At 42.0% G+C, this 26026-nt stretch overlaps 1 protein-coding gene across 2 annotated transcripts in view; it reads left to right on the plus strand.

The window, feature by feature from the left end:
* The window catches only part of DIS3L2 (DIS3 like 3'-5' exoribonuclease 2), a 264327-nt gene that overhangs the window by 82599 nt on the left and 155702 nt on the right, over nt 1-26026 (plus strand). For both annotated transcript variants that reach the window (XM_075938150.2, XM_075938149.2), the window contains 3 exons: nt 3643-3877; nt 17271-17356; nt 22929-23176. In XM_075938150.2, coding sequence (XP_075794265.2) covers nt 3643-3877; nt 17271-17356; nt 22929-23176 — 569 coding nt within the window. The remainder of the gene's footprint in view (nt 1-3642; nt 3878-17270; nt 17357-22928; nt 23177-26026) is intronic.

Genomic DNA, 26026 nt, shown 5'->3' on the forward strand with positions numbered 1-26026 from the left:
GTGAATGACAAAAGTTTTGTCTATCAAGTGTAAGTATACACGAAGCCTTACCTACTACTTTATAGCATGGGATATGCATGTAACAACTTACATTTAATAGAATCAAAACATATCCTTACCATGTCAACATGTATCTTGAACAACACTAACATCTAGGTAAGCTGGCCTAGTTCCGAGCTATAAATTTGTCAGAGCTCAGCTGATGTCTGCAGACTTGGCAAGAGCTGGCACCTGGTCTACCAGTGATAGCGCATATATGAACAACAGTAATATAAGCATGAAATGAAACTACATTATGACTTTTAGAAGTCCCTGATACTTTGAGATGCTGCACATAAGAATGTCCTGTGTTGTGATGTTCAAATGTGCTGCTCTACAGTATCTAAGGGTGATATTGCAACAGAGTCTCCATCCAGTACTCATATTGTCTAGTAACCTTTGAGCATGCCTAATCTTTTATATTTTGATTTTGTGAATTCTACTTCACTGTACTTTCATATCACATAGGGTTCCTGAAGCAGCAGGAGTTTCCAGGTGAATTTCTATGGCCTTTTTACACATGACATCTGACTAGGTGATCCCAGTAGCCTTGCAGAATGTATGCTAAACAGCCCATGAACATTTTACTGATTTGATGTTTGCCATATGTAGAGGTCTGTAACCATTAAATCCAAATTCTGTGAATACCTGAGTTGTACTAATAAACCTGCTCCAGGCAATAGTGGTTCATTCCCTCTAGGTACAAAATGTAATTTTGATTGCCACATATGAAATATTATACTAGTCAATGACAGCTGTGAATGGCTGAGACTTTGAGAAATGTGTTGCTTTTTTAATTCTAACCCTAACCTTTATCTAATTCCACACAAATCTCTTCTGTGCTACATCTTCAGAACAGTAGTCGCTATTCCAATATATTTGATATTACTAGCTGCTGTGGCTATAGAAGCATTTATAGGTTACCACTCTGAAACATCACTTGTATTGTCCCAAGGAAAAAAAGCAATTCAGGTGAAGTTGGCACACATCAAAGAAAATGAAGCTCTGTGGGATTGAAATGTAGGAGCTGAGCACATTCACATCTGACCATATTAGGGTCCAAATGTGACTGTTGACACCGGTTTTCTTTTTGGATAGCCATGCTGGCACAGTCAATAGCGTGTGGAGCCCGGTCAGCTCTCTAATCTAATAGACTGTTCTTGCCCAAACCATTGTGTGTCAGTGTTTTATATGCTGAATGTAGCCAGATTTAATAATCAGTCATATTTGCACCTTTTGCCAGACTTTAAACAATGTAATGTTGAATTCAAAACCTGCTATGGAAACAAACTATATACATTTAAAAAAGGCAAAAAGGAAGGTGAAAAGCACTGAGTCATGGAAGGTAACGAGAGTTCAGAATAATGTCATCTTAGTTTAAAAAAATGATTTGAAATCAATCCCTTTACGTTTTTGTATTTTTATTGCCTGTTAGGACAATATTACATGGGCACGAGCACTGCTTGAAAGTACTTTTGTACTACGTCTGAAATCCTGGAAAGCTTGCCTTCAGAGCACCGGTTGCTCTATTTGTTTTCCAGTCACTAAAACAGAAATCTCTGATGTTTTTTACATGTTATTGTTCTTGATTAATACTGTTGCCTTCAGCTAACACCTGTTGAGGTCAGTTACCATGGTTCCAAATGACTAGAATTTGGGATGGTGGTGGACAGCCGGCAGCCTACTGGGGTTCTGTATGTGGCGTCCAAGACATTTTGTTTACCGTCGCTCATGTTGCCTGATTCCACTGGTTTCCATCAGCTTAGGGTTTTTTCCTTCGGGTGTTACTGAAGTGACACGCACGTAAAGCAAGGGCACATGAAGGGAGGTGCATGCTGATTGTATGCATCATTGGCCTTGAGAGCTGTGCCCTTCTTCCTCATCCTATCAACATGCTGCTACAGTGCAATTGGCACGTCCCGCAAATTCTAGGCATGCAAGTGCAGTTAGACCCAGGAAACCCTCTTGGTTATGATAGTCTTGTGGCCCACTGAGATGGAGGGCTGCTCTTGCAGCCCACTCACTAGCTTGGGTTTCCTGTCACTGATTTATGATGGTTAGTGCAGTGGCCTGGTGTTTTGTCGTATATCTGAGTGCTCCCATTACCTGTCTACAGGAATGATGAAGCATGCTCATGTTCTGGCTTGGCAATACAAAGAGTTGTAAACCTCCAGATGAGTGTTAATTGCATGAGAAACTCCCAAGAAATATGAACTCCAAAAGAGAGAAAAAACCCTTAAAAAACAACAATGGTCCTGTAGCACCTTAGAGACGAACCAAAAATATATATAGATAGTATCATGAGCTTTTGTGGGCACAACCCACTTCTTCAGATGACAAATATGGAGCAAAAGGAATAGGGCTTCAAATAAAAAGCAGAAAAAGAGATTCATACAACTGCACATCCACTAATGTGATCTGTGCCAGCAATGCCCCTCTGCCATGTGTATTGGCCAAACTGGACAGTCTCTGCGTCAAAGGATTAATGAACACAAATCTGATATTTGAAATGGTAACACGCAGAAACCTGTGGGGGAACATTTTAATTTGCCTGGGCACTCGCTAATGGATTTAAAGGTGGCTATTCTCTTACAAAGTAATTTCAGGAATCCACTAGAGGGAGAATCTGCGGAACTGCCCTTCATGTGCAAATCTGACACATGCTCTCCCGGCTTGAACAAAGATGTGAACGGGATGGGCTGTTATAGTCAACACCCAAATGACATCAAAAGTATCAGGCACTTACAGCCCGCTCTATTAGCCTCATTTAGCATGGGCACTTTAATTGACAGTTGCTTTTTATTTGAAGCTCTATGCCTCTTGCTCCATATTTGTCATCTGAAGAAGTGGGTTGTGCCCACAAAAGCTCATGATACTATCTATATATTTTTTTAGTTAGTCTCTACAGTGCTACAGGGCCACTGTTGTTTTTTAAGTGTTTTTACTAACACGGCTCCCCTTTTCAGACCAAAAGAGAGAGGCAGGGGAGGTCTGACAAATACATTACAAAGCAGGGAAGGATAACCGCTTTCTTTGTAAAGATACATGTTAAGTTTTGCTGGCCTTTCAGTTGGTGCTGAGATGGAATATCTCAAATCACATTCTGCGCAGTGAAGGGGGAAGAGGCAACCATAGGGGCTTAGACTGGTAGCATGCGGAGTTTGGATCCGAAAGGTTCCACTCTGATCTCCAGAGTCACGGAGGAACAGTTAGTTACTGGCTCTGCATTACGAGAAGGACTCCACCACCCAGTCCTGTCAGTCTCTCTCATGTTAGTAGTAGTATTTTTGTTCATGGTTTTGTTTGCTTTATTGCTTATGAAGTTTCCTTGGAGGCAACTTGACCCTCTGTTTTAGGATGAGTGTCAGTAGGTGTATTGCAAAAGCCCTATTATTCCCCAGAGTTTCCTCCCTTCTTTCTCCAGAGAGAAACCGCTGTCCATAATGCAGTGTCTGCATCTAATTGCCTGACAATTTCACTGTGCTCCTAGCCATTTATTATACATTCTTCCCCCTGCCCCTGGGACACAGATGAAAAAGAGAAGAGGGTGTTTTTTCCAGCCCAGTGATTTAGCATGCATCTTCTTCCCCCCTGCTTCTTTAGGTAATAAAGCCAGATGGCAATGACAAAGAAACAGAAGTGACACATGAATCAGATGTCCCCGAGGAGCTGTTGGGGACTTGCCTTCCTCGAGACTCAGTGAAAGGAGATGCTGATAGTCCGGATGTCATTATAGAGGCTCAGTTTGATGATAATGATGCAGAGAATGGACAAGAGAGCTCCCAGAATGGACTGGCTGATGGCATTAAGAAACTTGCTGTGGATACCAGTGAAAAGGGTGAGTGGGTCAGATTGCTGTCTTAAACATTTATGTCAGCGAACTTGGAAGTATTTTTTTGCTGCCTTGCTTTGCTACAGGATTTAAAGTGCAACATGGAATTATAATATGCACCCTTCCCGTCCTTCCCATGCTAAACTCCTTGAATAGTCAATAGGTTGAATTGTGAATGGATATTGAAAGCTAGCTTTTATGTAGCCTCAGCTGACTCAGTGTAAATGTGTAGAACAAAACCTCCCCATTCCTCTATAGTTGAGATTCCCAGTGCAAGAGGTGACACTGTGGTTTGCCATATGACACGTGGTGTTGCTATCCCCTTTTCCTTCCATCCCAGGCAAGCTTTCAGGGAGAAGAATTAAATTCCTTGCACGGGATTCCTTGGATTTTTCTTGCACTGTAGAGTCGAATGTTGTTTCTAGCTCAGGTCTTCAAAGAAGAAATGGATTGGCTTGTAAAACAAATAAACCAATAACCTGATGCTTTTGAAGAGACATGATCTTACTCTGAATTGGAATCCTTCCTGTGCCATCAGATGGCACAGGAAGGATTCAGTGGCATAGACAAGGTTCCATCATTCCTACCTGTTTGGGGCCACTGGTTGCATGCCTTTTATTAAGTCCTGTAAGTTTTCCCTCTTTACATATGTTTGAAGGAGGGATTCTTTCTGTTGGCCACTTTTTTCATGTTCCTCCAGCTGCCCAATGGCATGCCTGCAATGGCAGATGCTCTGGCTTCCTTCGTAATACATATTCCAGATGTTGCCATCATTTTTTTGAATAGTATTGGAGACAGGATTGTTGAGCTCTGACAAATTTTGGCATTTGTCATAAATTATTTATTTACTGCTTTCTTGAGGCATTTGCTTTCAAAGGCAATTAGGTGTCTGACCATAGTCTTGATGGATTTCCTGCTTTCACATTCATAAATTAAAATGTGAAATATCTATCGATCGAACAAGTGTTTAAGATTTATGGCTTAGTCTTTAAGCTGTAGATTTTTATTGACCAAATTTTGTTTAAGCCAGTGACGGTAGCTACTGCCTTGCCAATTTGTGACATTATTTCCTTCTGAACATCCCCGTTGGCTTGCATGTCATCGCTAAGGTAAGCATTGCCTCACCTCTTGTGTTCCTTTGCCTTCTCAGTGCTTGAATTTGGAGTAGCTTGGGTTGCCATTAGATTTGTTTTTCATAACTATGTACCCCGTGATTTTTGTAATGCTGGACAGACTTTCACTTTTGCTGACATGCTGGTTGACCCATCACTTGGATGAGCTATATCATCAGTAAAATCTAAATCATCTGCTGTTAAGTAATATAATGTCTGAACACATCCTTCTATGTCTTTTCTCACAGATGAGTCAACGTACATCCTTTTCTGACACTAATATCTGTTAAACCATTAGGTCTGTGTTTCCTTTCACTCTGCAAGCTGCACCTTGATAGAAAGTCTTGATCTTGTTAATTCTTGTTGACTTACTGTTACGCTTCAAGATGCTGCAGCATGAATTAAGATGAAAGCTGTGATATGCCTTTTTAAAATCTATGACATGTATGGTAAGTGGATTTTTTCCACTTGGTACTTCTCCTAGTGGTTAGTCTCTTAACCCCTGTCAGGCATTGCTAGAAGACTGACCTTGCAGCAGCTGGCTCCTTGGCATTCGCCATCACTCACAGGTTTTAGGAGCGGTAAAACTAACAAAACTCTCAGGACAGTTTTCATTCTGCTGCATCCTGGAAAAGCTATGAGCAGCTGCAGGTTAACTGGAGTTGTTTGTCTGTAGTCTCAACATGGCGCTCTATTGGTTTACCCTACTGTCATGTTTGGAAGGTTGTTTCTTAGCCCTTATTATGGTTTATTCAGGGGTGGGGAACCTGAAGCTGGATGCAGCCCCCAGCTTGTCTGGATGTGGCCCCCGAGGCTCGGGGCTCTCTGCCCCCCCAGAATTGGGGAACTCATGCTGGTGCTCCAGCTTCCCCACCATCTCCCTGTGGAGCCGGAGCGCACACAATCTGCTAGCTTGGGCCCCCCAGGCATTGGTGTGAGAGGAGAATGTGGGGAGTGTATTTTTCCTTCTCTGTCGGGGGCCACATCAATAAGGGTTTTTTTGTTTTGTTTTTGGTTTTTCGTTTCTCACTTATGTGAGGTCCCCGACTGATTTATCTGTGGGTTAGCAGCTCCCAACCTGAAAAAGATCCCCTACCTCTGATAGGTTTTAAAGCGTTTAGATCTTTCAGAAGTTCATGGCACCCACTTAGCAAAATCTTCCTATTAGTTTTGGATGAATGGACTTTTAGAGTTCAATCAGCTGAATCTTATTTATCCTGCAGTGTTGAGTTGTTTTAAACTTTTGGTTGCATGATTGAGGTCTGCAATAGAAATCAATGTTGAGGTACTCAAGACAGGAAATTTCTTATTCTGTTCTTCCCACATCACTTTTCATGACCCTACCATGACCTAATCAAATAACATACTTTTCATTTAGTAGCAAAATCATTTCTTCATGGGGAAAAAATGACACAAACGCTTTAAGAAAAACAATGTACATATCCTACAAAAGGAAATTAAACAAGCTTGTTCAATATTTAATGAAATGCTGTTATGATGACATTTCCTAAATTACTCTTTAATTGAATGAATCTTGTGTTCATGAGAGATGCAACATTGATTGTTCAGGAGAACAAAGTCCTCTGTTATTGACAGTAGGACTGTTGAAGTCCTGACTCTTTTCTTGAGTTACCATCATTAGGGGTCGTCAAAGGGTAGTGCAGTCTTGAAGACAATTCAGGGATTTGCTGCTCTGCTAAGACCGCCAGCAGAGGGCTCAGTTGTGGTGGCTTTGTGAGGTGGACTTCTGTAGACTGAAATCTTCTGAGCTCTTCTTTCACTGATCACCGAATGGAATTTTGACTGTACCAGTTTAGATCACCATGGATCTGGGCTGAAACTGCTGTCCCTAAAGGTTCTGTGGTTCTTTTTTCCCAGCACTTGGTCCACAAAGATACCTAGACACACATTTTGACATTGTTGAGTTTAGTCTTTATCAACTGTGAAATGTTCCATGTTGGGGAATGTGAGGTTTCTAGTGAAATGCTCCATAAAACAATCTAAAAGCTAAGTTTCTAAATTTTCCCATCTTGAGCTTTGATTTTTCTCATCTCCCTTTTACTTCCCCATATCCCCAGAGATCCTCGATAAAGGGTTATATAATACCATCTTGTTACACAGCGTGCACAGTTCCCAAAGAGGTTGGGGAGAGTTTCTCTGTGAATAGAGGTCAGAGATTGCCAATCTCTCATAAACGGTTAGTGTACGATCCACTTTAAAACTCCCACTATTTGACAGGTACTCAAGAAAATAATCTGGAGACAGCTGGTTTAGTGAATTGATGCTGCCTATCTCCCCTTCTGTTTCTGGGCGAGCAAAGAGCTGCCTTCAGCTACACCTGCCTGAACCTTCTCAGGCAGGCTTTAGGCAGGAAGATGGCACACAGAGAGGGCAGGTGCACCTCTTTCTCCTCGCCATGGACAGTGGATAAGCAGCCATACTCATTTGGGCTGAGACTTTGAAAGCAGAGTAAGGGGGATAGTCACCACTCCCACTAATTCAAATTGAAATCCCATACTTGTCTTTGAAAATCTAAACCTTTGCTCCCTCTACAATATTTGTGATTGCTGGCCATAAAATGCTGCTGATCCCCTCGGTCTAGGGGTTAAATGGCAGCTTCCTGAAATAATGGATCAAACTTCGAGGGTCATGAGAGAAAACTACATGTCTATCCCCAGACTCTTTCCCCAAGACTCCATCTTATTCAAAATCTCTGTCAAATCATTAGATTAGCGTCATGGATAGACGCCTGTTAGAACTATACTTAGAGGGAAAACTTGCTTTATAACCCTTTTGCTATTGCAGTTTGCTCTGCGTTTGTGTGGATATTGGGAATTGATTGATATATCCCTGCTGTTTCAAAAGTATTTGCTTCTAGATCAGTGTTTCTTAAACAGCGTGCCACGGAGAACAGAAGAACAGAGTTCAAAATGGCCACCCTTAAAGGGGCAGGTGACCCCTCAGCAACTTTACCCTGACCCTTTTTGGGGGTGGGGGAGAAGAGGTGCTCAATAACTTTCCCTGATTTTGGGAGGGGAGGGGGCTAAAAAAATCCTTGCTGTTCTGGATTAAAAAAAATTACTGGTTGGTGTTCCTCGGTCTTAAAAAGTTTAAGAAACACTGCTCTAGATCTTCAAAAGTCTTCCTTCTAATCCTGCAAGTTCCTAACTTCAAACGTGTTTAGTACTGCTGGCCATGTGGGTGTACCACATCCAGGAATTAGCAATGAATGGTTATCTCAGGGTGAGATTGCTGAAGTGTAAATTTAGAGGAAATGCCATTAAGGAAGTTGCTGGTGCTTTTAAAGCATATACAATAGCTATTATGAAATGCCTTGGGAATACTGTCTGGCTTGAAACTACCCTGGTCTTTAAATACATGGAACTGTCTTGGTACATTGTATGCATGGGAAAGAGGACATGTTCACACAGTGACCATTCATCAGATGTAGGACTCTATGTGACCATTAAAAATTTCAAAATTACTAACTGGATAGTCTGGTCAAAATGAGCTAAATTTGCTTCTGAATTCAGAAATAATCTTGTATTGGACGGACAGAAAACAAAGCATGTGTCAGTGCTTACTCAGATGTTTTTTCTTGCGTGTTGCTTTCTGAGTAGAACTTCTTTGTGGCTAATCTAAAATTAGAATAAAATCAACTATGGGGCAGGACCATTTGACTTGCTTGGTGTAGCATTGGACGTTTACCATCATAGTAGTAAAGGCCAAGTGCTGCTCTCAGATGTGTACACAGCTCCCATTGACTCTAGCACAGTGTTTCTTAAACTGTGTTCCATGGCACACCAGTGTGCTGTGGAGAACAGAGTTCAAAATGGCCACCCTTAAAGGGGGAGGTGACCTTTCTTTTCTCAATAACTCCCCCCCTCCCGACTCTTATTGACCTTAAAAAAAACCAACCCCCCCCCCCACTTTTTCCTGCCTCCCCCCCCCCCCCCTTTTATGCTTAACAAAAAATCCTTGGTCTTCTTCATAAACAAAAATATTGTTTGGTGTTCCTCGGTCTTAAAAAGTTTAAGAAACGCTGTTCTAGCAGGATGTGCACATGCATTTCTAAAAAGCTGTGACTCCAGGTGTGAGTATCAACCTCTGCCTTGCAGAAGGCATGTTGCCATTTAATGGTCTTATTTTTTTGTGGTAGTTGGCCGAACATACGCATGTTTTAAGAGTTTCATTATTACCACTGGCCCCAAAATTAGAATCTTGTGAGCGGTTTTATCCACATGTTGTACTGTGTAGCAGGCTGGATAAAATGCACACATACATTAGGTTTGATTTTGTTTTTTGGGGGAAAAAGAACACGAACATTAACTTTTTAAAAATTTAAATCTAATTTTTTATTTTATTGACATTGGTTATTAAAATGTTGGAAATGAAATCTGAATGTAATACAACATTTGTAAAGGCCTAACCTTATTACAGTTGCTTAAAACCTTTAAATAAAAATAAACATGCTGAGTCCATGAGCCTCTAAAACTTCTTAACTTTGGAGGTCAAGCTTTATACATCTGGCACAACAGGTGTGTACTATATTAAAGGCTTTTTGTGTTTAATAAAAGTAATTTTATATATGCTGTTATGTGTATTTAATTAAATTCTAGTTGCCATCCTAATGAAGCTTGACACAAGATCACAAACAAAAAGTTAATTATCTAGTGAATAAACAGTATATATTCCTGATTTTTGTAACATACTAAAATTGTACAATTAATAAGAATCTGAAAGTATTAAGATGTGTGATTGCTTAAATAAATGGGATATAGCATACCCTACTCGATAGCAGAAAGATATGCCAAATCTAGCCTAAAATCTCTATTCAGTTGTAAGTTAACATGTTTGAATATCAACCAGTGGAATGCACCTTTCTTTAGAAAATAACTAACATGGAAAAGTTGATTAAAATTGATGATTGAAATTGAGGCTTTCTGCCTTTTGATTTATGATTTATGTAATTATTCAAATCACCGCTCTAAATCACATTAGAATCATTAGATTGTAGAACTGGAAGGGACCTGAAAAGACCCTCGACCTCCCGGCAGAACATTGATTTAAATTAATTCACCCTGGTGTATAGAAGTTCATGTAGTGGATTACTTGACTTTTGTGGTATCATAGAGAAGGCCATAGGAAAACCAACATATCCCACCTTTTAGTCTTCTGTATTAACTATTATATCATGCTGCTTTTCCTGTTGATTGCCTTTTAAAATTGAATCATTGTTATACTTTGTGTTGCCTATGTGCACACTTGGCATTTTCTACATGTTTGTGTTATTCTTATGGAATTTTCCTATTTACAGAAAATGGCTCTTTATATTGGCTCTTTAAAAAACACTTCCTTATTGAGAGTGGCAAACCATTTTTGATATTAGATCTACTTACAACTGTTTTATTCTTGGTGAAGTCACTTTGCTGATGTTCTGGTACAGAAAGATAAACTGCGTCAAGCTGCCCATTTAAACAAAACACCAGAGAAGTGAAAAGTCTATTACTTCGTTAGCAATCAGCAATCTTTTCCTGCTGTTGAGTCACATGTATAGGAACACCTGAATCTGAAATGCAATTTCTGTATTTGGAACTGGATAGATGCCAGTGATGTCTACAGTTGGCAAAGACAAGTCCATGTGGAATTGGCTAAGTCACTTTCTTCTAAGATTTTTATAGCTGAACTAGTAAGCATTCAGAAACAATTTCTTCTTTCTGTCTATCGAGGGTGATTTTTATCAATTGTTTGTTTTTGAGATTTGAAACTGAGATGTTTTCATTTGCAAGTGGATATTTCATCTTTAATTGTATTCCTTTTGGAAGGAATTACAGATTTCCAGTGACTAGTGGGTACCTAGTTTGGGATCTGTCACTACTAACTAATAAGGTTATCTTAGTCTGATGGCTGTAGAGCTGCTTTGGACACTTTTTAGTGTCATGATAATCTGGTTGTTCAAGGAAATTTTGGGGGGTTGTTTTTTAACATGAGACCACGAAAGGTTGCTTAGATGCATCTGATTACAGAGGAGAATGGTTTCAAACTCATCTCTTACAGAGGGATGCAAATGCCACAATTGCTGGATTGCTGATGATAACAACCAATCCGAGAAGTTCCTTGCAGTTAGTACCTGGTTTTTTTAAGTGAAAATCACTATTACAATTTTGGTTTGTCAGATAATCACTAAAAGGAAAAGCAGGGGATTAAAATAGTTACACTGGTTTCTTGCTGCTGAAGTGTTTTCTCACTGTAAGATAAGTTTATGAAGGATTGCCCAAGCTAACAGAGTAAGTCTTTCTCAGAAAATATGACATTTCAGAGGGTGGAAATATTAAATGGCCATTGGATAACTACCTCAAAAAAGGGGTCAGAAAAATTCAATTTTGGTTTGGCATAAGGCAAAGAGCTTCTTCCCACTGTGGCCCTTCTTGTGCTAAAGTACCTTCTTTCAGCTCTTTTCTCTCCTTGAAGAAATGGCTTCATAGTTTCCCTGCTTGTGTAGGTGCTCACATCTGCTCCAGACTTCAGTCCTTCTGGAACAAAACATCCCACTAGGGCTAAATGGATACTGTTAGAACAGACTGGGGTGCCAGTTCAGATGTCTGTGACAAAGCTGTTTACATCAGAAGTTCTGCATCAGGTCCTCCTTAGATCCTGGCAGCTCTAGCTTTCTTGTTGCTTCTCTCCATTCTTTAGCCTCAAAAGAATCCTTAGTGCAGAAGCTTGAGATCCGACAGCCCCGCCGGGTGGGTTTCATATCTGGGACATCCACTCTGCCTCTCTCCCAAAACAGCTAGCAGTCTGGCCATCTCCTTGGGGCACCTTTGGTCATGTGTCTTTGTCACTGTTGCTTTCAGTCCCTTTGGAGTGATCCTTTTGGCAGTAGCCTTCTCCTGCTTCACAGTGGCCAACTTCTGCTAGGAGGTTCCTTAGAAAAGGAACCTGCATCTTTTATACAAAAGCCGCAGGCAATGGTCATCTCATCCCATCCCTAGCAAGTCAGCACAATGGCCTTTCAGATACAGATGTTGGTAAGGAACATTTACGGGAGTAAGCAGATTCAAGATTGACTGCCTTCATTTTTGTGACGATTTGGTCACAGGCTCCAATATGTCTTCGCCGATTGAATCTCTGTCTGATAGGCTTAGGATTTTCTGGTGAATACGGCAAAGGCATCGATCCCTTCTGCATCCAGGACACTGTTTTCTTTAGCCAGCCAAAGGCCTCTGGTTGACTCTGCTTGTGGCTGACAGGGTGGATTCTACCAAGTGCCACAGTGAGAATTTGTGCTCCCCGTGGGCAGTTCTGGGCTCAGCATGTGCATATCCCATGTGTGCACATGCACAGGCTGTATCTTCTGAGAGCAGGTTTCTGGTTTTACTTTTTGTCCAGGTGAGAGGCAAATCTGTCTTAGCTGGGACAACTGAGAACTGTGACGTGGTTGAGAAGTGGGACTTGGAAGGCAGATGTAAAAGAGATACTTTCTGAAAGCTTTACCCACATCCAAGAACAGGGGTTCCCAAACTTTTTGACATGGGGACCAGTAAATCCATTCACAAACTTTTGGAGGACTGGTAATATATATTTGCATATTCATTAATCAAATGATGAATATTCAAATAAGTTGTTTCTGGTCCTCCCAAAACCCCCAGTGCCAGCTTTAGCAAAGCTTTTGATATGGACACCCACAATATTCTTGCCAGCAAGTTAAGGAATATGGATTGGATAAATGGACTGTAAGACAGACAGAAAGCTGGTTAGACCAGGGTTTCCCAAACTTTTTACTTTCGTTGGAACCCTTTTTTTTCAGTACTGCTTTTTGCAGCCCAAAAATATAAACACACAAAAAACAAACTGAGAAAATACCAGACATATAACATGTCTGGTATTTTCTCATTAGGTAAGTTGTATTATTACTAGATGTATCAGTTTGTAGTTTCGAACTGCCTGGCTGGTAAATGTGCTCAGGCTGCATGAGTGTGTCTACCAGCCAGACAGTTCGCAACTACTCGAGGGGTGTGTGTGTGTGCGGGGGACAATAGAATCCCCAGGCCAGACTAACTCATCCTTTGTGCTTGGTAGAGATGAGGGGGGAACGGGGGCAGCGCCCCAAGATCTACATATGGCCGGGTCAGTCCCACTCACTGCAGGCCGATTCATTCCTCCCCCCTGCTCCCCCCACTGCGCCTCTGGCCAGCCCCACATCCCCCAACCCCGTCCCGGGCAGCCAGTTCTCCTCCGCTTCTCCTTCTCCTCCTAATCTCCCTTGTCTAGCCCTCCTTCCAGCGGCTGCTTCTCCCACCCCCTCCACATCTTCCCCGGCCAGCTCCCTGCCCCCAACCTCACATCCCCTGGCAGCCCTGCTTCCACCGGCCCCCCAATCTCCCCAGCCTGCCCCAATTTCCCCATCCAGTGCTGCTTCCGGTGGCCAGCTCTCCCCTCCTCCTCCTCACCCCAGAATCCCCTGGCACCTGCACCTTCCCTTAGCCCTGCACCCTCCTGGTGCCTCCCCCTTCCCTTACTGCCCCTGTCCCCTTTGCCCTCTTTTTCCCTAATACCCACCCCCTCAGCACTTTCTGCCCCGTCCCCTCCTGCCCCTCTGTGCCCTCACACATGACTTGCTCCATCCTGGCCTTCCTCATGCCCACCCCTTCTTTCAAGCCTTCCCCCAGCACCACCTCCTCCAGCCCCTAATGCCCTTCCCCTCTCCTTTCCCAGCATCACCCTGTCCCCCCTCCCACTGACACCTCCCCTCCCACCCTTTCCCTCATTGTCTGCACTTGGCCCCCTGGTATTTGTCTGTCCTGTACCCTGTCCCTTGGTGCCTTCCCCTCCCAAGCCCCTTCTCCTTCCACCCCTCGCCCCCGCCTCGCCGCCCAAGCCCATTTCCTACCTTCTGCCTTCCACATTGCGGGGCCGGAGGCTGCACTCAGGTCCTGGAGGCTGAACCCGGAGCCAGCGTGGCCCTGCCACGTGCCGCCGAAGAGTTTTAAAATCACGGTACCGAGTCGCGGCCCATAGTTTGGGAAATGCTATTCTAGAACATTGTTCCTGGAAATTTTCATAGTAGTCGTCTTTGTATGTATCTCATTTTTTCCTACAGTGCCTTGGCTGTAGTATCTCCATTGTGTCATACTGAAGAGTAAATTTGGTCTTCCTTGCAGTTGGTCTAATTTCTGTCCAACCTGCAGACTGTGCTCTCTGGTAAAAAAAAAAAAAAAAAAAAAAACTCATTCTAGTAAATCCCTGTGCTTCTTGTTAGGCAAGCTTCAAGAATTGGAAAAATGGTAAGTTAGTTTACTCCATTATCTGCCAGTGTTTCTTAATTTTTGATCGTCTCATCGTGCGCATTAGGATAATTGTGGTCTTTTTGAGTGCAACATTATAAACTCAATACCATTAATTTTAGGATGTGTTTGTATGTACAAGCCATTGTTAAGATTATCTCAGGCATGTAAACTATTTTTAAAAATTCCCATTCAACTTTTAAAATTGTGGCCTGATACGATTGCTGGTTGGCAAAAATGTTAAACATTGGCTTTCTTTATTCTCCCTGCTGCTTAGGATCATAACCACAGTGTTCTCCCATTTTAAAATCCATTTAACTATTATCCAGGTAATTTTTTTCAAACGTGTGTGTCACCATGACATCCATTGGGATTTACCCTTCATAGTATACTATTGGTGGGTCAATTTAAGGTCAGATGACCTAGGAGGAAAAGGGGGTTACATTTTTAAAAAGGAGAGAGATTTTTTAAATCTGTTTCCCCTTCTTCTTTTCGCAAACTCTTCATAAAATTTCCTCTTTGCTCAAACTCTTCATGAAACTTCACCTTTGAGCAGAGGATAAGCCTGAAGAACTTCATTCCAAAAGGCAATATTTGGGAAAAGTTATGAAAATGGGTGTATCATAATGATAGCAGTTGGTGCCAAATGACTGCTAGTGCAATCTTGTCTAATGGCAAAACATTCCATGTATGGAAGTTTGCCCATTTGTGAATGTATCTTCTTGATGGCGGTGCACAGTACATGCCGACAGAGCTGTCTGCAAATGTAAGGGCAGTCCTCTGTGTTCCACATTAGCTCGTGTCTGAGTTTGGAGGCAGATTTCGGTCACATAGAGCTGACCGACTTCTCTGCATACCTGGCTGCTGCAGCTTTTCCCACTCTGCAGCAGTTCAACCATTCATCTGTCATGTCATTAGCAATTTCCACTGATGGGAGCCTTGTTGGACAGAGGGGTGTCCTGTGTGGGCTTGTATCTGCTTTAAAAAACTCTGGCCTGGAGTCTCTCTGATGTGCATATGAGCATTTTTGGTTTCCCATGGAACACATTCTTCAATAATGTTATTACTTTACATCTTTCTCTTATTTCTGCTTAAAGAAAAGCTCATTGACAACTCCTGTCCCTTAAATTCTCAGCCAGTGGGCTGGTCCTTTTTAAAAACAATATTCCCCAGAGCACTCAGGATCCTGTATCAAGTGAACATGTCTTAAGTTGATGAAGTTTCCAGACAAGGGGAAAGATTAGGAGTTTCTCCTCCTCTAGTTGTACAGTAAAGATTGTGCTTGTATTTCCATTCTAAAGGTACAGGTTGGACCTCTCTTGTCCGGCAGCCTCGGGACCTGACCGGTCCCAGAAGAGGGGCTATGCTAGACAACCGGAGGTCTCCTGACAACAGCCCCTCCCTGCTGCTGGCTCCTTCAGCCAAGCTGGGCTGTCTTGCAGGCCAGCCCCAACCCCAGCCCCAGCCCTGGCCAGCCGGGCAGCTCCAGCCCCACTGTCGGACTGCACATTGTCTGATTCAGCTGCCACAGCCCCAGTCCCACTGCTGCGTGGCACGTGGCCCTGGCTGCACTGATTCTGTCAAGCTGCTGCGGCCGACTTCTCCTTCCGGGCTGCTGCAGCCACAGTCCCGACTCCATTGCCAGGCGACAGGCAGCCCCAATCACACTGCCACTTCCAGCTCCCGGGCTGCTGCAACCCCGCTGCTTTCCAGGCTGATGCAGCCCAGCTAGACTTCCCTGCTTGGGCTGCTGTGGTCCCGGGCCATGCTGCCAGGTGGCAGACAGTCCCGATCACACTCCGCCCAGGCTGCTGTAGCCCCGCTGCAAGCAGACTTGCCCTCTTGCCCCAGGTCTCTCTCATCCAGGAACATCTGTGGTCCAGCATGACGAGAGAATCCCGGATTTGTGAGGTGCAACCTGTACTTGCTATGCCAGAGGCCACCCTCAAGACTGATTTACCAAATTAAAGATTGCTTTAGCAGTTTGTAAATACCAAAAGCACTAAAACGTGCCTTTTACCTGTGATGGGTACTTGAACGTTCTGAAACTCAAAACTAGAATTTGGTTGGCAATTGGCTTACATGTTCCTAGTTTTTGATAAAGGAAATTAAGAGGAAAAAAATGTGACTATTAGTCATATGAAGCAATTACTTTTCTCAGGGCTTTTAATCTGTGGCAGTAGAGTGTCAATTTGTGAGAAGTGGTTTCAATTTCTGGGATAAATACATATTTTATAATCTTGCATAAGGTTTTTTCTAAAGGAAATTAAATATTAAACGATTTTAAGTACTTAAAGGGCTATTTATATGTTAAGTTAATGACACCAACTAAGAAAAGCCAGGGAATTTACGCAGGTTTTTTTCATTTAATAAATAGAATGTGTTTTCCACTATTTTGTTTATTATGTCTGGTTTATATGTACTTGTCAATTTTGGGTTTATTTTGACTTTGTTTTGCAGATGTGCACAATAAGTCAATATATATCTGTTCTCCATTGTGGCCTGGAGAAATATTAAATGACATTTATTGCTGGGGTATTTTGCCATTCAGTCAAGTTTGTTCCCTTCAGTTAAAACTTATACTTGAAGTTTGGATTAGAATTGACAGCAAAAGACTAAAGCAAATTGATACCTTAAGACAGTGTTTCCCAAATAGTACTCCGCGGAACCCCAGGGTTCCGCGAAGTGAAAGTAAGGGTTCCGTGAAAACCTGATCACTCCTCTCCCCTCTCCGCCCAGCCAGTCTTAGGGGTGGGTGAGCTGGGTGGTCGCCTGGGGCCACCATTTTCAAGGGGCCACTGGCTGCCGGTGTCTTAGGGGCAGGCTGGCGTTTTTTGTTTTTTTGCTTGACAGTCTCTCTCCCCTCCCCCCCCCCTTTTTTTTTGGTCGACCAGTTCCCCCCAGCAGTTTTTTTTTTTTAAAGGGTTCCGTGGCCAAATAAAATTGGGAAACACTACTGTAAGACATACTAAGACTTTTTCCTTTTCCTTTTCCTTTTAGAGATTGGTTGTGCAAAGCAAGAAGATGTCTCCAAGGTAAATGATCCAAAGCTTCTTCCAGAGAAGTTTCTTCAAAGGACAGCAAAGGTAACGTCCCATCAGAACAATGATCTTTCTTTCATGTCAGAAGGGCTTGAACAGCTTTATGCTCTGAATAGCTGGGATGGCCCTGCCTTTGGCCTCTCTGAAGCTTTGTCAGCATTCATTGAATCTGATTGCCCTGTATAGAAATATTTCCTTTGCAGTCTGATAAAGCTTGAGTGTCATGACATTTTTACCCGTTACCCTGGTTTAAAATGCTTTTGTTTATTATTTAGCAAGTTACTAAAAGGGATTGGACATTTATATGGATGTAAGAATAGGCAGATCTCTCATTATTAATGATAACCATTTTGAAAGGGCTATTAAACTCCATGTAAGGTGCTCTCTAACTATCGAAACCAGGATGAGATCTGCCAGAGGGCAGATTATCCCACATGTGCCTTTTTGCAGGTATGTTACATGTTTCTCAGAAGCATCTGCTTCTGGCTACTGTCAGAGACCACATGCAGGGCTAGATTGTCCTTTGGTCTTAGCCAGTATGGTGAGTCCTACATTTCAGATTTCACTGAGTGGTGACTCTTCAGTCCTTCTTAAAGGATCCTTCTGAATAAACCCAGACATTTAGAAATAGTATTTGTGCTTGTGTCCGGTGATTTATATGGGTCTTAAAAAATATAACCTGAATGAATGTATCTGTGAAAATTTAACATTTAATGATAGGTCATTTATTATCCTTTTCAAAGCATATTATAGAAAGCCCTAATTCTGGAGAAATACAGGGGAAAATTGAATTGAAAAAAGTGAATAAAGAAGAGTTATTTACTTGTTCCCATAACATAAGAACTAAAGGACACCAAATGAAATGTGTAAGTAGCAGGTTTAAAACAAATGCATGCAAGTACTTCTTCACACAATGCATAGTCAACCTGCGGAACTCCATGCCAGAGGATGTTGTAAAGTCCTAGACTATAACCGGATTAAAAAAAAAAAGCTAGATAAATTCATGGAAGTCATCAATGGCTATTACCCAGGATGGGCAGGGATGGTGTCCCTAGCTTCTGTTTGTCAGAAGCTGGGAAAGGGCAACAGGGGAGGGATCACTTGATGATTCTCTGTTCTGTTCATGTCCTCTGGCGCACCTGTCATGAGCCACTGTTTGAAGCCAAAACAATGGGCTAAATGAACCCTTGGTCTGACCCATATGGCCGTTCTTATGTTCTTACAAATTTCTGTCAAACTCATTACAGTATGAGTATAGTATAGTTTCCTCTCCTACTGTTAGCCCTGGATCCACTAGAGGCATAAGAACATAAAAGCATAAGAACAAACATACTGGGTCAGACCACAGGTCCAGCTAGCCCATTGTTCTGTCTTCCAACAGTGGCCAATGCCAGATGCCCCTGAGGGAGTGAGCACAACAGGTAATCCTCACATGATCCCTCTCTTGTCATCCATTTCCAGACAAACAGAGGCTAGGGACACCATTCCTACCCATCCTGGCTAATAGCCATTATTTTTGAACCCTGTTAAAGTCCTAGTCTTCACAACTCCTGTGGTAAGGAGTTCCACAAGTTGACTTTGTGCTGCGTGAAGAAAAACTTCCTTTTGTTTGTTTTAAACCTACTACCTATTTATTTCATTTGGTGACCTCTAGTTCTTCTGTTATAGGAACAAGCAAATAACTTTTCCTTATTTTCTTTTTCCACACCAGTTATGATTTTATAGGCCTCTATCTTATCCCCCCTTAGTCTTCTCTTTTCTAAGCTGAAAAGTCCCAGTCTTTTTCATCTCTCTTCATATGGGACCCGTTCCAAACCCTTAATAATTTTTGTTGCCCTTCTCTGAACCTTTTCCAATGCCAGTATATCTTTTTTGAGATGAGGTGACCACATCTGTACGCTGTATTCAAGATGTGGCTGTACAATGATTTTATATAGAGGCAATAAGATATTCTCTGTCTAATTCTCGATCTCTTTTTAAACTATTCCTAACTTTCTGTTTGCTTTTTTGGCTGCCGCTGCACATTGAGTGGATGTTTTCAGAGGACTATCCACAATGACTCCAAGATCTCTCTCTCAAGTAGTTGTAGCTACATTAGTCCCTATCATATTGTATGTATAGTTGGGATTATTTTTTCCAATGTGCATTACTTTACATTTATCAACATTACATTTCTTTTGCCATTTTGTTGCCTAATCACTTAGTTTAGTGAGATCTTTTTGAAGCTCCTCACGGTCTGATTTGGTCTTAACTAACTTGAGCAGTCTAGCATCATCTGCAAATTTTGCCACCTCACTGTTTACCGCTTTTTCCAGATAATTTATAAATAAGTTGAATAGGATTGTTCCTACTACCTTTGGGGGACACCACTAGTTAACGCTCTCCATTCTGAAGACTGACCATTTATTAATACCCTTTGTTTCCTGTCTTTTAACCAGTTATCAATCTATGAAAGGACCTCCCCTGTTATCCCATGACAACTTACTTTATTTAAGAGCCATTGGTGAGAGACCTTCTCAAAGGCTTTCTGGAAATCCAAGTATACTATATCCACTGGATCCCCTTTGTCCACATGTTTGTTGACCCCCTCAAAGAACTCTAATAGATTAGTAAGGCATGATTTCCCTTTATAGAAACCCATGTTGACTTTCCCCCAACAAATTATGTGAATCTGTGTCTGACAATTATTTTCTTTATTACAGAATGGTAAGTCTAACGTCAAACAATAATTGCCAGGATAACCTCTAGAGCCCTTTTAAAATATTGGCGACACGTTATCGATCTTCCAGTCATTAGGTACAAAAGCTGATTTAAAGGATAGACTTACAAAACACAGTTAATAGTTTCACAATTTCACATTTGAGCTCTTCCAGAACTCTTTGGTGAATGCCATCTGGTCCTGGTGACTTGTTACTGTTAAGTTTATCAATTTGTTCCAAAATCTCCTCTAATGACACCTCAATCTGGGACAATTCCTCAGATTTCTCACCTAAAAAGAATGGCTCTGGTTTGGGAATCTCCCTAACATCCTCAACCGTGAAGACAGAAGCAAAGAATTCATTTAGTTTCTCCACAATGACCTTATTGTCTTTGTGTGCTCCTTTGGCATCTCGCTCATCCGGAGGCCCCACTGATTGTTTAGTAAGCTTCCTGCTTCTGATGTATTTAAAAAACATTTTGCTATTAATTTTTCAGTTTTTGGCTAGCTGTTCTTTAAAACTTCTGTTTGGCTTTTCTTATATTTTTACACTTAATTTGACAGAGTTTATGCTCCTTTCTATTTTTCTCACTAGGATTTTACTTCCACTTTTTAAAAGATGTATTTTTATCTTTCACTGCTTCCTTGACTTGGTTGTTAAGCCATGGTGGCATTTTTTTGGTTCTCTTACTGTGTTTTTTAATTTGGAGTATACATTTAAGTTGGGCCTCTATTATGCTGTCCTTAAAAAGTTTCCATGCAGCTTGCAGGGATTTTACTTTTGTCACTGTGCCTTTTAATTTCTGTTTAATTAACAGAATGCCTCTTCATTTTTGTGTAGTTCCTCTTTCTGAAATTAAATGCCATCGTGTTGGGCTGCTGAGGTGTTCTTCCCACCACAAGGATGTTAAATTTTATTACATTATGGTCACTCTTTCCAAGTGGTCTATCTGTTGGACCAGATCCTGCACTCCGCTTAGGACTAAATCAAGAATTGCTTCTCCTCTTGTGGGTTCTAAAATCAGCTGCTCCAAGAAGCAGTCATTTAAGGTATCAAGAAATTTTATCTCTGCATCCCATCCTGAGGTGACGTGTACCAGTCAATATGGGGATAGTTGAAATCCCCCATTGTTATTGAGTTTTTTTATTTTGATAGCCTCTCTAATCTCCCTTAGCATTTCATAGTCACTATCACTGTCCTGATCAGGTAGTTGATAATATATCCCATCTGCTATATTTTTATTATTAGAGCATGGAATTACTATCCACAAAGATTCTATGGAACATTTTGGTTCATTTAAGATTTTTACTTCATTTGATTCTACATTTTCTTTCACATATAGTACCACTCCCCCACCAGCACGACCTGCTCTGTCCTTCCGATATATTTTGTACTCTGGTAACTCTGCAGTGGACAGGGAAAGATGGAAGGAAATAGTGAGAGAGGCACCGGACACCAACAGGCGTTGAGCCTGTGGGGGTTGATGATGATGACTGTGTTCCATTGATTGTCCTCGTTCCACCTACTTTCTGTGATGCCTATGATATCAATATCCTCCTTTAATACGAGGCACTTTAGTTCACTGATCTTATTCTTTAGACTTCCAGTGTTTGAGTATAAGCACTTTAAATATATATATCGCTATTTTTCTGTCTGCCATTTCCTGATGTGTTAGACTCTTTCATTTTATTGTGTCTGATCTGACCCATACTTTATCATCTTCCATCCTCTCCTCCTGACTAGAACATAGAGAATCTCTATTAATAGACCGTCCCCTAAGAGATGTCTGTCTGATCCATGTGTTCCTCCGCACCCATCAGCTTTCCCCCAGCCCTTAATTTAAAAACTGCTCTATGACCCTTTTTAATGTTAAGTACCAGCATTCTGGTTCCATCTTGGTTTAGGTGGAGCCTATCCTTCCCGTATAAGCTCCCCCTACCCCAAAAGTTTCCCCAGTCCTAATAAATCTAAACCCTTCCTCTCTACACCATTGTCTCATCCATGCATTGAGACTCTGAAGCTCTGCCTGCCTACCTGGCCCTATGCGAGGAACTGGCAACATTTCATAGAACGCTAACATAGAGGTCCTGGATTTCAATCTCTTTCCTAGCAATCTACATTTGGCCTCCAGAACCTCTCTCCTATCTTTCCCTATGTCATTGGCACCTGCATGTGCCACAACCACCAGCTCCTCCCCAGCACTACACATAAGTCTATCTAGATGTCTTGACAGATCCACAACCTTTGCTCCGGGCACTGTTTTTGAACTGTTTCAGAGGGGTAGCCATGTTAGTCTGTAATAGAATAAACTTGAAAAACAAGCAGCACTTGACAGACAAATAAAAAATGTAGACAGTATCATGAGCTTTCGTGGGCACAACCCACTTCTTCAGATGAATGGAGTTAAAGGGCCCAGGGGGCAAATAGCAGAGACAGAGCGGGAATGGGGAGGTAAAGAGAAGGGGAAAAAATATTGTCAATTAAGAGTGTCCATAGTCTTTTGGACTGGTCTTTCTGTATTGAATGTTGAAATCACACTCCTTGCAGTGAGTATACAAGTGGAAGATTATTTTATGGAAGTTAATTGTACATTGTGGCTAATGCACTGTGCTTGGAAGCATCTGCTTCTTGTATGGTTTTGTTCTGTAATTAAGAAAAGTGCCTCAAAGAGCTAACACTTGGAAGACACACGGCTTCACCATTGCCATGAGCAAGATGTCAAGCTTTGTTTGGTGCAGGAAATCACTTTGTAAATAGGCACTGTTTACAAAAATAAGAGACAGGGAAAATGTACTGTAGTTTGTGAATTTCCAAGATGTTCTGCTGTGCCTTTGTGTTCTCCTTTCCCCGTTAGTCTGTAACAGGAAATGAAAGTTTCTCTGATGGCGATAACTATAGAAATCCTGTGATTGTTCTAGGTGGTCTGTATCTTGGAGAAGAAGCATTCCAGAGCAGCTACGGGCTTCATTAAACTGCTGGCAGACAAGAACAGTGAACTCTTCAGGAAGTGCGCCATGTTCTCACCTGTGGACCACCGAGTACCTAGAGCCTATGTGTCTCTGGCAGAATGCCCTCCTGACTTCATGATCCAGCCTGAGAACTACTCCAGTACACTCTTTATCTGTCGCATTGTGGATTGGAGGGAAGACAGCAACTTTGCATTTGGGTACGTAGTTGTTAGTAGGTCCAGAGAAAAAGGTTTCTGTTCTGGTCCCAGACCCCTAATTTGACTGCAGTTGGATATGTGCTACCAACGTCTCAAAGAGCTTGCATTTTGAGCAGTGGAACTAAGTGTTGGTAATCCGAGAAACTGGCTGGCTTGCCCATTATGCTAGCTGGCTTTCCATGCTTTCTGTTCCTTCCCCCTCACCCTTTTCATCAGAAGAGTTCGATCTGCATCTTCATGTTATTACTGCTCGTTGTGGTGGGCTGCTGTGCGCAGCAGTGCAGGGGGAATTCTTGAGGAGTGGTTAATGTTTTCTTTCACTGAGCAATCACTCTTATCTGTCCTTTTGATGTGTAGCATTGTGCATCCTGATTTGGCTCCTTCAGTAATTTCCAAGATGTAGAGGGTGTTGTCAGGAAACCTAACTGAAGAAACTTTCCATGATTGTCTTGGTACATAGTGGTTTCCTCTGGGACTACGCTATGACTTCAGTAAGAGCCCTGGGAAGACGGTCGTGTAAAATGTTGATTGATTTCAACTTTTAACAAAATACATTTGTTTAAACACTGGAATAGACTGAAACATGTGAAAGGCCCCCAAAGGGCCTGGCAGTTTTCTGCCTTTTACTAAAGGTGGCTGTCAGATTCATATAGAGGAACTGTGGATGGGGCTGAGATTTTAGTTTTGGTTGATCATGAGAATCAGGTGACAATAGCTCATCATGTGCTTGACTTTGTGCACGTTCCTGATGTACCTGTTAGGCCAGGAGGCAAAGTTAAGAGACCTATGATCTGTACCAGTCTGGGCTCTGTTGTCTCAGGGAATATTACTCTCTCTTTCTCCATCGGTAACATGGGGGTAGTCATCTTTTTGTAAAATGTTTTGAGATCTTTCAATGAATATCACTTAATAAATATATAGTATTTAAAAATCATAACTGAGAGACTAGCTGGGGACTAGGAACTATGGTTCTACTCGCTTTTCCTTTTTGTGGCTATCACTGGGTCTGTAGTGATGTTTTGACCTTAATTCTTATAAAGAAAAAAGAAAATTAATCTGTTAGAGGTGACCCTCTCTTGAAGATCTTCTTGATGCTTCTTGGACTCTCTCTGTAGAGTAATGGCATAGGTCTTGCAGAATCAAGCAAACACGTGTCAGAGCAATAATATTAACAACTGAATGTGGCCCTCTTGCATTCAGTTCCTGCTTAATTATTAATCTGTAACACTATGCTTGTGTGCAGAGGCTGGCACAGCACTATTCTCAAAGACAGAATTTGAATGGGTGGGTGACCAGACTTAACACAGAATTCATTCTGCATATTGTAGACTGTGATCAAGAGATTTGTGGATTTCTTTTTAAATCAAAAAGATTTGTGCCTCCAAAATCACCTCTGTTAAAAACTACAGGGAACCTTGTAAGAAGACCTGATAAGGACCACTAAGGGTCTATGGTTGAGGAACCAAATAGGTCTTATATCTGCATTCTGCACCACACCTGTCTAATGAGAAAACAATCTCGGAGGATCTGCAGATTTCTCCCTCCTCCCAGAGTGCCATTGGATTGCCAAGTAACTTTCTGCAGGTGTTGCCAGACTCCCATTGGTACCACACACTCCTTCATTAGCTCATCCTGCACTGATCCCCAAACAGGCTAAACAAAACTGGCCACCACATATTGGGGAGCATAAGTTAGTTTTCTGAAATGCAGCATCCTTCATGAGCAACATCCAAGTCTGTCAACGTGTCCTCTCTCTTCATGGTGACTGTGTGTCCTTGGTCCCATCAAATAATGGATGAGCTAGGGGACTTGGCAGAGGGCACTGTGAGCTGCTACTTTGCACTCCCAAGTTCAGATGCCACCTTGAGATCTGTTGCTACACATTGTGGGGAAAACCTGGCACCCTCCTGGAGGTGAAAGTTTGGGGAGGGGGTTCATTTTTGTGACTCTTGAGTGCCACCTGGTGGTGAAAGGTAAGATACTGTCTCCTCGGAAGAAGGCTACCTTGTCATGTGGGAAACGCGTACTTTTTTATTTGTTTGGAATAGGTGGAGAGGGAGGGAGAAGGGACTGTGATAAAATTGATACTGATGCATACAGAGATGGTGATCTCCATGGGATGCACAGGAAAACCCACAGCTCTGCTCCAGTACATATCCTTCCTATAGGGTAGTATTTGGAGTGGTATTACTGCAATGAAATGGCATTTAATTTTCTCCACTTCAAACAGTGTTTAAAACAAACCAGCCTCTAAGCCAATCTTTCCCTTTCCAGATAGAGGAGACACAAGTGTCAGATACCGCTGTGTTCTAGGGTTCTTTGCTTTTGTGGTCCAAGCCAGTCCCTGTAATGTGGGTAGCGAACCTTCTCCATGTTCCGTGATTTGCCTCTCTGTTCCTTAGAGACCGACCAAGTAAACTCATCTCCCAGCCCCTTTGTGGTGCTGGGTCAGTCGCTAAAACAATAGCAAAGTAAAATGTAAAAGCACTGGCGGCTTCGTCTTAGCTTTTCAACTGTGATACATGGGCCTACATGACAGTATGATTCAGGTATGCGATGTTGTGGTGACCATGTCGGTATTAACCGTATAATTAATTCAGGGTCTTAAATGTTTGTCTATCAGAGTGCCGATGGTTGTCATGGAATTTAGAATAGAGTGAAACTTTCCAGGCTGCCCTTTCACTCTGAAGCAGCTTCCAAAGCCAGCTCCATGTTTTGAGTTGCTGCAGTCTTTTTCTTTTCCTTTCAAATCTACATGTATTTGGACTGAAGGAAAAGACCAGATTGCTGTCAGCAGCCCAATGCAGGCCACAAGATGAAATGCAATAGTGTTGCCTGCACATTTTTCCT

This window comes from Pelodiscus sinensis, chromosome 10, assembly GCF_052426305.1.
Source record: "Pelodiscus sinensis isolate ZL-2025 chromosome 10, ASM5242630v1, whole genome shotgun sequence".
Taxonomy (NCBI): domain Eukaryota; kingdom Metazoa; phylum Chordata; order Testudines; family Trionychidae; genus Pelodiscus; species Pelodiscus sinensis.